The 17,009-nt window shown below is 40.0% G+C and overlaps 1 protein-coding gene across 12 annotated transcripts in view; it reads left to right on the top strand.

Moving 5' to 3' along the window:
* SGMS2 (sphingomyelin synthase 2) overlaps positions 1-17,009 on the top strand; it is a 111,051-nt gene that overhangs the window by 67,392 nt on the left and 26,650 nt on the right. For 11 of the 12 annotated variants that reach the window (XM_032632997.1, XM_032632993.1, XM_032632995.1 and 8 more), the window contains 3 exons: positions 4,483-4,636; positions 10,047-10,213; positions 10,871-13,666. In XM_032632997.1, coding sequence (XP_032488888.1) covers positions 4,483-4,636; positions 10,047-10,213; positions 10,871-11,074 — 525 coding nt within the window. In that variant the 3' untranslated portion in view covers positions 11,075-13,666. Of the gene's footprint in view, positions 1-4,482; positions 4,637-10,046; positions 10,214-10,870; positions 13,667-17,009 lie in introns of those variants that run through there. The other variant, XR_004350052.1, reaches the window with a different exon arrangement.

The following is a 17,009-nucleotide window of genomic DNA, read 5'->3' as shown; positions in this document are numbered from 1 at the left end:
GAGATGATGCAGCCACAGATCTCACAGGGTCTCTGTGCCCATTGTAGGAACTTGGACCTTGGTGGTGGCAATGGAAATGAGGAGAAGCCGTTTGACTCGGGATATATTTTGAAGGTAGAGCCCACAGGATGTGCTAATAAGTTGGATATGGGTTTAAGAGAAAGAAGTCAAGGATGACCTCCAAGTTTTTAGCAACTGGAAGGATCGAGTGGCCTTTCACTGAGTGTGAGAATGGATACTGAAACTGTTGTAAGCAGGATTTATAGTTTCTTCAGGTAGAGTCATTTCTCAAGAGAGCTGTTAATCATCTTAGACCCCAGTGTGCCCTGGTTTAAAAAGGAAACTGACAAATCATGTGCTTTCTGGGCAAGAGAATGAAGTCTATCATATTTAACTGAACACTAAGCAGATGTCCAAGGTGGAAGGAAAAATAGAGTTGTTCTGAAGAAATCAACAGTCTCCTTCAACAAATATAGGTGTGGTTTGGAGAAGCTATAATTTTCCAAAGCCATCAAAGCAGAAAGTGTCTGTAATTGAAAGTGTACATATTGAATTTAAACATTGACTGATTTTTAGTGAAACTAATTTAAGTCATGGGAGAAGTTCAGAAGCATAATAAACACTTCTAAGGGGTTATTGCAATGGGTTAAATGAAGAAATGGCCACAGGAAAGAAGGCAAGCCCGTCCTAGTAACGGGTGAGGTTTGCAGGGATGAATTGCTATGATTACAGAAAGCATGTAAAGATTATCTTCTGTGGAAAAGTTGCAATTTTCAGAAGCCACAAGAGCAAATGTACTGCTGGATAACCAAGCTACAAATGTTCACAGTGGAAGCTCTGGGAACAGCGCCTGTGTTCAGATGTCAAGACCTAAGACCTTTTCCTGAAGCATCAGCAGGCTATTGGTGCCTGGATCGTGGTTCAGTAAAACAAACACAGATCAGTTTGTTTCAGTAGAGGTGATGTGGTCTTACAGAGCAAGAGGCAGAATTGCATTCTGAATGTGGTTCAGCCGCTGGCTTCGAGTGTTCCTTAGATTTTTGTGGTTACAAAACTGTTAGATAATCTACCTGTCTCCTTTGTTGCTGACTCTATAGAATGCCCTTAGTGACTGAGAGCAATGACAGAACTGTGTATACTGAAGCCACTTGCTATGGAAGGTTATCTGACTAATCACTGATGCCTCCCATCACTTGTTACTTAGTGGATGTGATCACAGAAGCCATCACAGTGATAGGCCCTTAGTGAAATCCTTGGCTCTCACAGTTTTCCAGTTGTCTTCCCCCTTCTCTATCCTATGGTTTACTTTAAGTCCTTGGCTTAACGATTTGCTTCATCCCACACACCCAAGTTTTAGTTTGCAGTTGCAAAACTTGAGTTCTGAAAATTGTGTTCAAATAGATATTGACCTAGTTATTAGAACTCACATGAAATGATTTAGCTTCTCAAACCCCTTTTGCCACAGGAATGTTGGGCTGGCACAGCTACATTCCTTTCCCTGGGAGAGCTTCCCTCTCATCCTGGCCATAGAGGTCCAAAGGACTTCTCTTCTAAATTGAAGGGATGGTGTGGATGGTAAGGTTTCTGGTTTGGCAGCAGCCAAGTTGGGCTCTCTTGTACCTAATTTATTTTTGTGGGAAATGTTGTGTGGAGGTCATAGTTTGAGGAACCCTTGAGAACACTGAGCTCTGTCTGTTTTGCTTATTATGGTCAATGCTTCTCTTCCTGGTTTTCTACATCTTCAGCTTCATAACCAGGAATGGCATAGAATGGGTCTGAAAAATGAGGAAATTAAGAGGAACTAGAGTCTTTAGTGGTGTGTGATAGAGGGCCTCAATGAAATAAGACAGAACTAGAAAATAATCTGTTAATCCCAACTCTCACTATTACCCTCCCCCTTCCCAGTTTTCTTTCAGCCCTCTTTTAAAATTTCCTTTCTTGAAGTTCAGTTTAACATTTATGCTGAGCATGATCTGACATCTTAAGATAGCAGTGACAGGACTGAGGACTTAAGAACTGAGAAAGTACAGAAAAAGCAAGAAGAGAGTCCTTCCTCTGTTCTGTGAAGGCATATGGAATCAAGGGGGGAGAAAAGAAAGGGGGGAGAAGAGAATGTGTGGCAGTATTTTAGTTCCTGGTTTAATTATGTCTTTTGATCCATCTAAATTTCTTTCTAGTAAAGAAATTTAAGTGTTTCTGCCCTTAGAAAATTCAAGTATTGAGTTGGGGTGGGTCAGTGGATTACAAAAATATTATTATAGTTTTGAAATGAATAATGTGTTCTTTAAACTGGGAACACAATGGTCAGGCAGAGTGTATGTACCTTTCTATTTGATCTCATTGTTGACAGTTGTTTGTACCAACCGCACAACCAGAAATTCCTGAAGGTCTGTGGCTGATCTGATAAAGCGCATGCTAGATTCTATCCTCCACATCAAGGGCTTTCACGTCATTTTATGTGGTTTGCAGTACGCCTTTCCTGAGGGGCACCTGAAGTGAGTCCTGCCACTCTGTCAACAGTCCTTATCTTCTCCGGATTTGGATCCTTTACTGCCTGCTAGACCCTGTCTTTTCAAGGCAGGGTCACCTGTTACTTGGCATGTTTGGTTTAAGGACTCAGTTCGTGATAAAATGCACATGTTCTCTCGGTTTTGCCAGCTGGGCTCGGCCTAAGCAAACTCTTGAAGAAAGTTGAGTTTCTTTGAAACCTCCAGTTTCTCACGTTGCCCTCTAATCCCGTTTCATGTCATTTTCTGCTACAGAGCGTAATTCTCAACTATCACCCGATAGTGTGTTTGCCTTTTTACAAGGGTCACCTGAATACCAGAAAACTTTCCAGATCCATAAGATATTTTTAATCAGGAAAGTTTTAGGAAAGGAATCCTGCCGTAATTCCCATTTTACCATATAGGATGGTTTCCCACCTGCTTTGGAGACTCAATTTCTCTACTCCTAGACCGTCTTCTCCTCCATCTGTACACATCTTACCCTGAGAAAGTACAGGAGACTCAATTTCTCTACTCCTAGACCGTCTTCTCCTCCATCTGTACACATCTTACCCTCCTTCACCACTACATGTCTACTTGGACTAGACACTACCTGTCTACACCACCAAACAGTTTGCCACCATCATGTCTGGCCTGGCCGTGCTTCAGGGGCCAGCTGCCCAGAAGGATCATCACTGAGTATGAAAAGCCCTGTATCTTACAACTGTGCCCCTGGTCCCAAGTGAAAATAGTCATTAATGGTCTTTCTATATTTCTCTTCTTGTGTATACCCTGACTCCATTTTATTTCTGAGTGTCATTCTTTGATTTTCTAAACCCATTCACTTGCTATTAGACTGATCGGAAACCCTCCATCCGGCCGTACAGTGTTTCAATGTTCCATTTTCCCATGTATTCTATCTCAGTCCACTCTCCTTCCTGTATGCTTAAGGTTTGGGTTTTGGGGGGCGTTTTTTTGGGGGGGGTTAATACAATTTTTAAAGGTTACACTCCATTTACAGTTATTGCCAAATTATTGGCTCTGTTCCCCGTGTTGTACAATGCATCCTTGAGCCGATCTTACACCCGGTAGTTTGTATCTCCCACTCCCTCACCCCTATTTTACCCCTCTCCCTTCTCTCCCTGCTGGTAACCACTAGTTTGTTCCCTATATCTGTGAGTTGGCTTCCTTTTTTGTTATTTTACTAGTTCGTTGTATTTTTCAGATTCCACATGTAAGTGATACCTGTATGCTTAAGTTTTAACGGGATATGAACTTTTGAGTGCAAGCTCCCGCCCTAACCCATCATTGTTCCCCATGTCATCACGACAGCTTCTCGGGGCTTCTCCACCCTTGCCCAGGGAGCTCTCTCCTGACCTCCTGCCAGAGCACACAGGTTATTGCTTTGGAGGGTGTTTTTCCTGATCGAGCTACTCATTTTACAGCTGCCAGTACATCCCTAATCTGTCATTTTCAAGCCTGTTTAAGTTAGTTAATGTATTGCAGCTCTTTTTAACTGTAAATGTTTTGATCAGATGTTAATACAGCTATATGCACACTTTAGGTTGCCCACCTAACACAAGGTATGAATACGCTGTAGAATATTAGTGATGTGGAGTGCAGCCGAATCAAGTATTTGCCATCTGAAACCCCAGCCTCCCCCTGCAAAGAGGAAAGAAAGGAGCTTTGATCTTTTTAGTCCATAACTGTGGTGAAGTCATTGGTTATTAGTATTTTTAAAAGCTTTGCCCAAGGACACACCACCACTAAAATGTATTATTAGTAACATATTGAATAATTTAAAGCGTATCACTAAAACTGGCCAATACAATGAATAAAATCCAGTTTGAGGAGCTTCCCCCTTGGATTCTTTTTGACTGAAGTTAAAAAGAAAAACATCACAACCTGGTGGCCTTTCTAAATATCACATAAATTAGGCTAAAACATGATTTTATCAGCTTATACATTTTTTTCCTGATCTTCTTGTGTCATTCAGCTCAACGGAGACTCTCAGGCAAAAGTACAGCGGATTCTACGGTTGATTTCTGGTGGCGGATTGTCCATAACTGGGTCGCATATCTTGTGTGGAGACTTCCTCTTCAGCGGTCACACAGTTGTGCTGACACTTACTTACCTGTTCATCAAAGAATGTAAGTAATAGCTCATTCCTGCTTTATTGATTGTTGTAGTGGGCGGGATCCCTAAGCCCTGAAACCGATGAGTCCTTATTCTATTGGAATCGATAGCTATGGAAAGAGGTGTGTGTGTGTGTGTGTGTGTGTGTGTGTGTGTGTGTTTAAATCATTTCAACCAGTCGTATGTGATTTGAACACTGAAGGAAGGCTTAAAGCTTGGCCCTGGCTTCTTGCTAACATTTAGCATACCTCCAAAATGTCTCCCTCCTTGGTTAGTACTTCTTAAGGTATGAAAAGCTATTTTAATGTTGAAACAAAGAAGAATCATTGTTAAGGTTACTGCAAAAAAGAATCAGTGTGCTCCAGAGCCAAATGGAAAGGACTTTTTTTTTTTTTTTTTGCGGTACGCGGGCCTCTCACCGCTGTGGCCTCTCCCGTTGCGGAGCACAGGCTCCAGACACGCAGGCTCAGCGGCCTTGGCTCACGGGTCCAGCCGCTCCGGGGCATGTGGGATCTTCCCAGACCGGGGCACGAACCCGCGTCCCCTGCATCGGCAGGCGGACTCTCAACCACTGTGCCACCAGGGAAGCCCTGGAAAGGACTTTTGAATGAAATTTCCATTGTATGGAACATGCATTCCATCACCCCAAATACTTTGGTTAATATTTTCCCCTTTTTAAACCTTTTGTAACGTTTCCTTATCCCACTTTATTCTAATTTCGTCCCTTCCAGTAGCTTTCTGTGCTTGAATATGCATCTTCATGAAACAGTTTGCCAATACTAACCGTTTTCTTCTTAGAAAGCAACATGGAGATGAGAATGTGAAATATCTCCCCATATTTATATGCTTAATTCCCATTATACAAAATTCTTGTGTATTCCAGTGGAATTTTTGTTTTTTTGGGGGGGGGGGGGCTGGAATAATGTCTTGTTCATCGTGAAGGAGGTTGTATTTGGTTTTAGCTGCCTAGCAGATTTCTGAAGCTTTGTATATTTGGGCCCATTATCTCAAAATCCTTTTGAAGTAGTGATGCTTCTCCCTCCATTTTTACCAAGCTGGTCGGTATTAACCTTCATCTTTAGTTCCAAGATACCCTATCCCCATGCCATTGTTCTTTTAGAGGCTTATCTCAATTTTCTTCACTCGAAGAACATATCACGGAGGTCTTTGGGCAGAGACCAGGGGAAGGAGGCCCTTCCCGTCTGTCCTCCTTGGTTAATCCACTTCTCTCCCTTCTTCTCTTAGTCTGTCATTAATCCAAACAGGTTTAGACCCATCAAGGTTTATCTTCCAGTGGTGCAGAAGTGAATTCTTGCCCCATAGACTGCCCGGGGTTATAGGTTTTAATTCTGCTTTGAGGGCAATATGACAAAGAGAGGAGGGTCTCTGTAGTAGATGAGGTCTTTTTTTTTTTTGGTGACAATTGTATATCTTCTGAATTGTTTTCTTTCTAAATGCTACACACAAGCTTTGAGTTAGGAGAGCAGCATGTTGAGTGTTCGGCCTTTGTCATACTGTCTGACTTGAAGGCAGAGGGCCTTTTGCACCTTGCCCCATAGTTCTGTTCTTACACGGTTGGAGAGGGGTGGTGGAGGGGAGGAACCTAGCTCTGTCTGTGCGCCAATAACTCCCCCTTAAATTTCAATCTTCTGAAATTTCTAATTTCTAATACCTAGTTACAGGTTCTGGGTGGTGGGCAGATTGATTTATGTTGTTTATAGTGCTCACTCTTTTGCTGTGGAAAGTTCAGCAAAAACTGATCTGTGTAAGATCAGTCATTTTCCAGTCCAGAGGTTCATTTGGGTTGTAGGATCTTCTCTCTAATCTGCAGATCCTAAAAGCTTATAGAAGAAGAGGAGGAGGATGGGCTTCCCTGGTGGCGCAGTGGTTGAGAGTCCACCTGCCGATGCCGGGGACATGGATTCATGTCCCGGTCTGGGAAGATCCCACATGCCGCGGAGCGGCTGGGCCCGTGAGCCATGGCCGCTGAGCCTGCGCGTCCAGAGCCTGTGCTCCGCAACGGGAGAGGCCGCAACAGTGAGAGGCCCGCATACAAAAAAAAAAAAAAAAAAAAAGAGCAGGATGAGGGCCGGGAGAAATTACATGTTAGAGTGAAGCTACTGTGGGTGGAAAACATAAGGTAATGAAGAGAAAACATCCCAGGAAACTGAGAGTCAGTTTCATAAAATAATTGAAGACCAAGTGATATTACCAATAACAGCAAATAGACATAGTACTATTTTTTTCTGTTCCAGGCACTATTCCAAGGCCTTGATGCAAATTAACTCATTTAATCCTTGTAGCTACCTCATGAGGGAAACACTTTTTCCCCATTTTTCAGAGGAAACTTAAGCATAAAGAAAGTGAATTAATTAAGCCACAGTCCGCAGTTAGTAATTGGAGGATGGGGTATTCAAACTCAAGCAGGCTGACTCCAGAGGGTACACTACCAATTTCCTGGCTCTGTTTAGAATTTTTGGAAACCCAAGCTGTCTGATCTTATAGAATTGCTAAGAAATAGCCTGGATGTATTGCTCATTGTTGTACTTTCACCTCAGAACAATAGCAGGGCAACTTTGTGTTTATTTCTGTGCTTTAATAAAGGCTGATGCAGTATGTAGAGACATTTTCTTCCCCACGTATGATTTGAGCTTGATGTTGTTTAAATTGTATAAGTCTACGTACATCAAGAAAAGAATTACATTCTGCTTTTTCCTTTCTATTTTTTTTTAAATAGATCTTTATTGGAGTATAATTGCTTCACAATACTGTGTTAGTTTCTGTTGTACAGCAAAGTGAATCAGCCATATGCATACATATGTCCCCATATCCCCGTCCCTCTTGCGTCTCCCTCCCACCCTCCCTATCCCACCCCTCTAGGTGGTCACAAAGCACGGAGCTGATCTCCCTGTGCTATGCAGCTGCTTCCCACTAGCTAGCTATTTTACATTTGGTAGTGTATATATGTCGATGCCACTCTCACTTTCTCCAAGTTTTGGTGAGAAACAAAAGGGCACATCTGTAATGCTTGATACAAACCCAACTTCAGAATCAGTTCTGTACATAAACTGGGCATTCCATGTTTACGCCCATTTCCTATGCAATTAGGAAAAACAGTTACCTCCTAAATTATACCATGTGTTGTTGTTCCGAGTAAGCATTGGTTCCAGTGGTTTCTTTGAACATTCTGCTTCTAGAATTAGATACATCATTTGTATATTTTTTGCTTTCCTGCCTTTTGATCATTTTGGACTCTCCCTGTTTACTCCGTTGTTACAAGCAGATTTGAATTTAGTCATGAGAGGAGTTGAAAACGTGGGACCAGAATCATTTTGTGGATTAGCAAGAGAGGGTCTGACACAGGTGTGCAAATATTATCTTTGGGACTTAGGTTCCTTATAAAATTAGCCTGGAGAAATCAATGTAGCTCTTAGAACCAAATGTCTTGCTAGTCGAGAAAACTACTTTTTCTTTTATTTTTTTTTACCTTACTACTACACAAAGTCTATTGTCTCTATTATTCATTGACAGCTAGGGCTAGGATCCCACACAGACAGTGGAGTTCATTAATAATTGTATCATCATCTCTCAGCTCAAGGTTATCCCTGTGGGTAGAATGAGAGAACAGAGAGGATTACCATTTTGCCATTTCTATTTCAAAACAGTTTATATTAAATCTTTTCTTTGGGCCAGCCAGTGTTCTCAATTAATGAGCAGTGATCCCATTGTGGTAGCTCATAGAGAATACATTTTTATGTGCTAGGAGAGCAGTGCTAGGGCATCTAGCCATTCCTGAAACCTCATTTTCAATTCCACGAGTAGTAAAATGGGCCACCTCTTTACTCCCTGCCTACTTCAGCTTTGCTTCTTATGGATAAACAAATACAAAATAGTTGTGCTTTGCTCAGACATTTTGGACTTTTAAGGTAAATACCAGATGACCTGTTAGGAAGGGAAGCAGGGCTGATGTGAGGCTTCAGGGAGGGGTGAGGTCTGTGGTGCTGGAGAATGCATATTTAGTGAAATCTCCAGATTTCTGAATGTTACTTCAATTTTTAACATTCAGATCCTAACAGAACAGTTATGGGGACTGGATCTGGCCCCCCGGGCTGCAGAAGTAAGGCCTCTCCTAGCTATAAAATTCTCGGATTTCCTGAGTTATCTGCTAGAACCTCGTGGCAGAATGAACCAAGCAAGAGTTGGAAATAACGAGCTGCACATTCAGAAGTAGGAAATCAGACTTTCAAATGCAAATACGGGTTTATCATCTTACTGTTCCACGAAGGACTAAATGAGCAACAGCTATTTAATTTCTATTTGAACCATGTTTGATTTGATGTGTCATGTAAAGTTCTGGAAATGGATCTCTTTGCTATTCAACCATTCTTCCACACTTGAAAGTAAATATCACTATAAATATAAACACGGTTAAATATGAAATAAATTTTAGTTTATTCGATTATTATCTTTGTGAGCTAATAAAGCTTTAAAATAGAAAAAAGGAAACAGTCATTCAAAGAAAAGAAAAGTTGTTAGAGATGAGCACTGGTTCCGGTTACACCTGTGTCATTACCACCTGTGTGGGAAGGCTGGGGGGCGTGCGATCATGTGTAACCTGCCGGGCGCTTTAGTTCTCTCTTATAGCTGATCAGTGTCATGAACTTAGTGCCCTCTCTAGGTAAGGCTCAAACCCATAAGTGAATAGGCAAGAATCCCAAGCTTTACATAGGGAGTGTCTTATAGTTGCTATTGGCAATAACAGTATAAAATTGCTGAGAATCAAAATATTGCTAGCCACAAATACTATTTTTCTCCCCCTGCAGAAATCAAAGTAAGTTTATATATAAGACCTAAAATTACTCTTGCTTTCTCATTACCTCCTCCACCCCACCGCCCCTTTTTCATAGACAACGACCCTTTCTTTTTCTTTTTTTGGCCACACAGCATGGCTCATGGGCTCTGAGTTCCCTGACCAGGGGTTAAACCCAGCCACAGCAGTGCAAGTGCTGAGTCCTAACCCCTGGACCCTCAGGGAGTTCCCGACAACTATCCTTTCTTTTCACTCTCCTGTTTCTCTTTCCAGTGGGGTCCCTACAGGAGCCAGTATGAGCCAATTCCAACCTAATGTGAAATATTTCTGTTCTCTTCCCAATTATTAAACACTGTGGGTAAGACCTAGAGTATCTAGTGTTACCAACCGCCCCAGGCAATTGCTATTAGACCTGTTACCAACAGCACCCCATCTCCCCCGGGCAACCGGAGCAAATCCCGGCCAGTTCACAGGGACTCATTTTGGGTAATCCATTTTCTCCTTCAGTGACTTCCTGGCCTTAGACTTTTCTCCGGTCATTAGGATAGACTGTCATCATTCAGTCCACCTCTGGACCTCTCAGTCTATTAACTGTTCACTTTTCTGCTGTCCAGATTCGCCTCGTCACTTCTGGTGGTATCATCTAATCTGCTGGCTGCTGAGCGCTGCTGGAATCATCTGCATTCTTGTAGCACACGAACACTATACAGTCGATGTGATCGTTGCTTATTATATCACAACACGGCTCTTTTGGTGGTACCACTCCATGGCCAATGAAAAGGTGAGAGTGGTGAAATTATCTTTGGATGATTTCTTTTCTTTAAATGCAGCGGACCCCTTTTCACACAGCGGAGTTTCCAGTAGCTTAATGGGAATAACTGCTGTTGCCGCCTAAACGTGTGGTTTAGGTCAATTCACTTAAACTTATATGCTCAACCTTATGAGCTCTCCTTTCACTCTTCCATCTTCCTTGACCCACAGATCTGACCACTGACATATCCTGAAAATTTTTCCTCCCGGAGAGCTAGCTCTCCCACCTATTCTTGAGTCGCCAGTCTTACTGGAATTGCAGGCAGAAGATTTGCCTGAGAACTTCTCTGGTGGTCCAGTGGTTAAGACTCCGCGCTTCCAATGCAGGGGGCACAGGCTTGATCTCTGGATGGGGAACTAAGGTCGCACATGCCACAGGCACGGCCAAAAAGTAAAAGAAAAAAGAAAAAAGCCACAGAGAGGGAAAGAGTAGAGGAGGTTGGAAGTGTGGCCAGAGTCCTGTCAGAGTTAGGGGAAAGGAGCAAAGACAAGCATTGTATTGCCTTGTGATCCGGATTCTGCTGCTTTCCCTGTTCAGTTACAGCAAATGACAGTTTAATTAAGAAACAAATTAGGATGCAAATTGTGAAAAATATGTCTCATTTTACTTTTTTTCTACCTTTTACAGAACTTGAAGGTCTCTTCACAGACTAATTTCTTGTCTCGAGCATGGTGGTTCCCCATCTTTTATTTTTTTGAGAAAAACGTACAAGGCTCAATTCCTTGCTGCTTCTCCTGGCCACTGTCCTGGCCTCCTGGCTGCTTTAAGTCATCTTGCAAGAAGTATTCACGGGTTCAGAAGATCGGTGAGGATAATGAAAAATCTACCTGAGGAGCAAAAACAAAGGCATCAGCTCTTAGACCAAAAGAGTTATCGCTGTAACCAAAGGTATAGTTTTGTTTTTGTTTTTATTTTAGGAGAACTGATTGCTAAATGAAGCAGACCAAATTTTGTGCAAATGATTAGAAAGATGAACGAAGTATTACCCTTTGACTGGTTTTTTATTCATCCTGAGAAAGTTATATTCTCCTGCAGCTCTTCATTCATTGGTCACAAGCCCTCAAACTGGGATTTTACTAATGAGCTTGTTAAGGAGGTGCCAGAGAACATACTACTCCTTCCCTCATTCTTTTTCTCCACTGAAGCTCTCTACTTCAGAATTTTTTCAGGAATATTTTTCCCTCCAAGGTCAAAAGAATTTGTTAATGTTTTAAATAAAAATCTGATATATACGGCCACTGTGTAAATAGAATCACCTAATGTTGAGAGTGATTTTTAGCATCAGGCTTATCAGCGAAGGGGAGATCCATGGGTTGTGAGTGAACTTCAGGTGAACTTTGTTTCTGCTCTGTCAAGGGGAAGGTCAGGGTCAGGTCTGGGAATATGCGCTGCTGCTACAACCCAACGTACTATATCACTTTCACTTTATTTATTTTTTTTAACTGATAATTTTATAACTTAAAAAAAAAGATGAACTAAGAAAATATCAAAGTATTTGACACACCCCACAGATTTTACATGTGTGTAAATATTTCATTTTAAGATCTCTATGACAGATATACAGGAGACATGGGGCTGTTTATGCTAACGAGGAGTCCTGCTGTCCACCTGGTAACTCTGCACCTGTACCCCCAGAGCAGTCAACAGCGTAGCACAGGCTGAACACACATAGCTGTATGAACTGCTGCTCATGTCCTTGTGGGGAACAAGCCTGTGTTTCTCTCCCAGGTCACGCCCTGTGTGAGATCCGTTTTAGAGCTGCAGATTGGAACTCAGAAATACAGTTGCTCACATTTCACTGAAATCCATTTCTTCCTAGTGACATTGTGCTTTATGGAAAAACCAAGATGGAATCCAAAAGTTTAATGCATCCTTGCCTTTTAGCAAGAGACTCCGTTTCTTATGTACTGGTCCTAAGGACACATACCACAATTGAGTAATTTTACTTTGACCCTAAAATTATACCACGGTGCTGCACTATAGTCTACGGTTGGAATTGGTGTGTTAGTCGGTTACAGCTACTCAATAAAGGGGGATAAGAGTTTCTAAAGTTCTTTCAGGTGATGCAAAAAAAAAAGAAAAGATGGATTTTTAAAAATCTGACCAGATGTAATGCATTATTTAATGCTGTTGCATCTTTTGGATAATTCTTGGCTTAATTTCTTTAGACTTCTAGTGACCGTAGGAAAAAATTTAAGGTCACAAAGTCATCAACACTAGTTAGAGAGTGGAGAGGCCAGGGGGGCTGGTAGGAGGCAGTTACATTTATACTGAAGGTGGAAACTTCTCCCCACTTAGAATGAAAAACATCCCTAAATTTGTCATTGTAAACAAGTCGGCCTTGATTCGGTACACAAGATTGACCTTTAGATTGTTGGAGAGAAGCACAGTACAGATCTGTTCAGAAGGGTCATCGTCCTTTGGTGCTATAATTCTGTGTATGTTTTCAGTATGGCTCTTGCTCTGTGTAAAAATGAAACACTACAAGTTGAATTCAAAGACAGAAAGACAGACTAATCTGGTTATTTACAACAAGAATTGAAACCCTAAACATCCTTGGCAGGCTTTGGAATGCAAGAAGTTTTCCTGGTATTTATTATTAAGTAAGTCAGTAAGAAACATATGTGTAGCTTACCTGCTGTGTTTAGCTATATTTCTACCTAATTTTCACTTATTTTCATTTGTTAAATATTGACATCTGCGATAAGACAATGTGTTCTACTTGAAAACATTGATTTTAAATTTCTGCTGTCTAATTGTGACGAAAAGTATCTGATACGGAAGCCTGGGTTTTGCTCTCCTAACATTGGTATATTCCTTGAGCCTCGAATTCAAATAAAACAACCTGATATACCTTAGAGCCTTATTCAGCTGCATCTTAGATAACCCACTCTTCTTCAAATTAAGTAAGGAAAGGTGTTTAAGCTTTAAAAATCATGGAGATCCTTGAAAACAGTATAAACCTTGCATTTTAGTCAAATAATCCTGTTTTTTTTTTTTTTTTTTTCACGTAATACCATCACCTTTTAAAGAACTTTAAAAACATCTATGACCCCATTTGTGGACACTACTGCTCCCGTGTTCTTTACATGTATATGTCATAGCTCTCTAATAAATGCTGTGAAAGCATGTGCTATGAAAATAAGGGGGGTGGGGAATATCAAAGTTTCTAGATGGGAAAATAAGAGAAATAACAAAACCCATTTAGGAAAGCAAACTTCAGTTTCAACCCAACATGCCACTTTGGGATATAAAGCATAAACAATTACTAGACTTACTGTGGTGATCATTTCACAATATATACAAGTAAATCATTATGTTGTATACCTAAAATTAATATAATGTTATATGTCGATTATACCTTGATTAAAAAATCATAATTATGAGCTTGCCTTTTGAAACAATAAATTTTTGGAACTCCTTTTCCTTGCTAATCAATCTATAAGATCTTATCCGTTATCCTTGTTTGAAGCTTTTTCTGTGATTAAGTCCTCGGTGCAGTATTTCTATAATAGTTCCTGTAAATGATGCCACATTTTTTTCTAAATTCTTTCAAATGAAAATAAATTCCTTTCAGATTCTATTTTTTTGATCTCCTCCACTAGCTCTGAAAATAAAGCCTTCTTACCTACTCGGTTCCACCCAAAGTAATTTAGAATTTGTTATTTAATTTACTGGCATCTTGGGAAACAAGTTTTGCTGTGGAACGAAGGCGGTTGTGAGTGAGCCCGAGTTTCTAGTCTTGGTTGATGGATGACGTTGCAAAGGTTCTTTGCTGTATAGCAGTGCCCCCTTGTGGAAATACCTTATATGACTTGGAACACAAATGCCACTTTTTTTTTTTTTTTTTTTTTTTTTTTTTTTTTTTTTTTTTTTGCGGTACGCGGGCCTCTCCCATTGCGGAGCACAGGCTCCGGACGCGCAGGCTCAGCGGCCGTGGCTCACAGGCCTAGCCGCTCTGCGGCATGTGGGATCTTCCCGGACCGGGGCACGAACACCTGCATCGGCAGGCGGACTCTCAACCACTGCGCCACCAGGGAAGCCCCAAATGCCACTTTTTAAAGTGTATTTTCGTGTTTTGAAAGGCATTTAAAAAATTATTTTTGTCAATAATCTGAAAGCATCATGCAAAAGGATAATTATTTTCAAGGCATTTTAAACCTTTCCCAAAGGGAAAATGTGCTTAGATCACAGGGGGTTGCAATTCTAATCTTTTGTAAGTTTGATCAAAGAAAACTTGCGGACCGTTTTTACCTCTCACCATCACAATCATTAATGTCTCCCTTTATAACTGCCTATACTTTGTTTACTTTGAAACATCAGGTTGGCTGTCTTTCTTATGTGGTTTTTTTTTTTTTTACATGCTAGAACTCATGCAGTTTCTTTTTCAGTCGGGAGTTCACATCTTGTTCCTTGAATATTTTGAACATTTCTTTTAAAATTCTTCTATAAAATTTTTTTGTTTTGCACTGGTAAAACTGATTAAAAGTTTAAGCTGGTCTTAACACACTCACTTCTGTAGTGTAAGGAAGTATGAGAAGGAATTTCTTAATAACTGAGTTTACATGGTTAAATCAAGCATATAATAGTTAATATTCCCTGTGTTAAAGGCTTTTCTATTTGTATGTATAGTCCTTTTTTTAATGTCATTGTGTTGCAATAATTTAACTCCTTTGACTTACTTGCTAAAAATTTTTCTTCTATTTAAGAAGTGCTCTTGATTTCAATACCTAAACACTGAAAATCATGTCAAAAGGTACCCAAAGATAAGTTTTTATACAGATACACACCTTATAAGTTGTGATTTATTTTATGATTCATTTATCTAAATATGTTGTGTTCTGAATGAATCATGAATGAGAATAGTTCTTTATTGTGGAATTATTTAAAACTGTCCTTTAAAAGCAAAAGAAGAAACTATAAACATATAAGTTAATCTAGTTGCCAAGTTGGAATTCATTATTTAATTTACCTCCTATGCAATGATTAATGCTGCAAAATGTATGGTTATGTTAGAGTATATTCACAAAAGAAATATTATTACAAGGTTTGAGAAGTAGCCAATTACATCTTTTGGAAATTTACTGTACTGTTTCAATGTGTTAAGTGCCTTGTTGTAAAGTAAAATTTTAAGTCTAGAATTCATTATTTTCCTGACATATATTTTTCATTATCATATATACTGTATATTATTGTAATAGTTTTATTAAATGCTTAAGTTTTAATTAAATATGTAAATTTCAGAAGCTCTTTTCCCCTACCCACCAGTACCTTAATCATTGGTCTATCATATGGGATTTGAATTCAGGTTCTTTTTTTAAAAGGGGAAAATTATCTTAGTTTAGAAATATGTTTTCCATGCTTGTGCATTTGTGTTTATAAAAACATTTCAGGAGGAATTTAAGAGTGTAACTATAGTTTGTACTTCAAAATGCCATTTTACATTTACATTTTAAGTGCCTAATTGTTAGTTAAAACTAATTTATGTTTCTATTCTAAAGAGAATATGTCTACTTGGTTTCTAATCTCTTTGGCTTTGCTTAAAAAAATAAAAGAGCAAGGGCCTATACTTTGTATTTACCCAATAAACCACCATGACATCGACAGTCTTTTCAAAATTAGTATTACTGTTTTTTTAATTAATAAAACTGTTTTCTTTAAAGATTTGTAAAAAATATTTAGTTTTAAGTAGTTATTAGAACCACAAGAGGGTTATTTTCTTCAAGCACTGTTTTTTTGTTTTGTTTTGTTTTTTTGCTGTATGCGGACCTCTCACTGTTGTGGCCTCTCCCGTTGCGGAGCACAGGCTCCCAACACGCAGGTTCAGCAGCCATGGCTCACGGGCCCAGCCGCTCCGCGGCATGTGGGATCTTCCCGGACCGGGGCATGAACACGTGTCCCCTGCATCGGCAGGAGGACCCTCAAACACTGCGCCACCAGGGAAGCCCTAAGCACTGTTTTTGAAATAAGCTGATAACCTTCAAGTAATGGCACACTAAATAAACTGGAATGTGTTATTTTACCCGCCCTTGCATTTAAGGTGAGAAATAATTCACAATATAAGGTCACTCATGGAGAAGGTTAAAGTCAGTTACGAGTTCCATGATTCTCATTCTCATTGTTCACAGAGGAGCAAATATCATTAATTCTTCAAGGAAAGCATTCTCTCTGTCACTCAGTTGTGAAAGAAATGTCATCCTCTTCCTTCACAAAGGGGCACCAGGGTATGTCCTCAACCAGACTTTAGTAGTCATTGCAGCAGTAGATCTCTGTAAGTTGTTTTTGGACCCCCTGAGAAAAAATGAAAGCATGACCCTCAAAGACAAATTTAGTAAAAGAAACTCAGTGGGATGAGGGGACAAGGATAAGATAATATGGTTCAAAGATCAAGTTGTTGGATAATCCAAGTTTCTTTGGATTATCTGGAAATGATAGAGGATAAATCACAATAGTCTTTCTGCCACCTCCACCCAGGTCTTGGATGAAAAGCTTGTCCCATCCTCCTGTTTGAAACAATGGCTTGCTGATTTTTCTGGCCAGAGCCTCAAAGACTGCCCTTATTATCTCCAATGCATTATACAAACCTTGACACATAACATTTCATTTCTTCTAATAAAATATGTAAGAATATCAGAAGCATAAACTAGATTACTCACCGACATGTTAGAACAATAGTGGATTATGTATACTGTGTGTCTATACAATGCGTATTCAATTCATACGTGGCAGGTTGTAATGAGGCATCTCATTTTACTGTTTTTATGCT

Source organism: Phocoena sinus, chromosome 5 (genome assembly GCF_008692025.1).
Source record: "Phocoena sinus isolate mPhoSin1 chromosome 5, mPhoSin1.pri, whole genome shotgun sequence".
Classification (NCBI taxonomy): domain Eukaryota; kingdom Metazoa; phylum Chordata; class Mammalia; order Artiodactyla; family Phocoenidae; genus Phocoena; species Phocoena sinus.
This window is presented reverse-complemented; position numbering and strand designations above follow the sequence as displayed.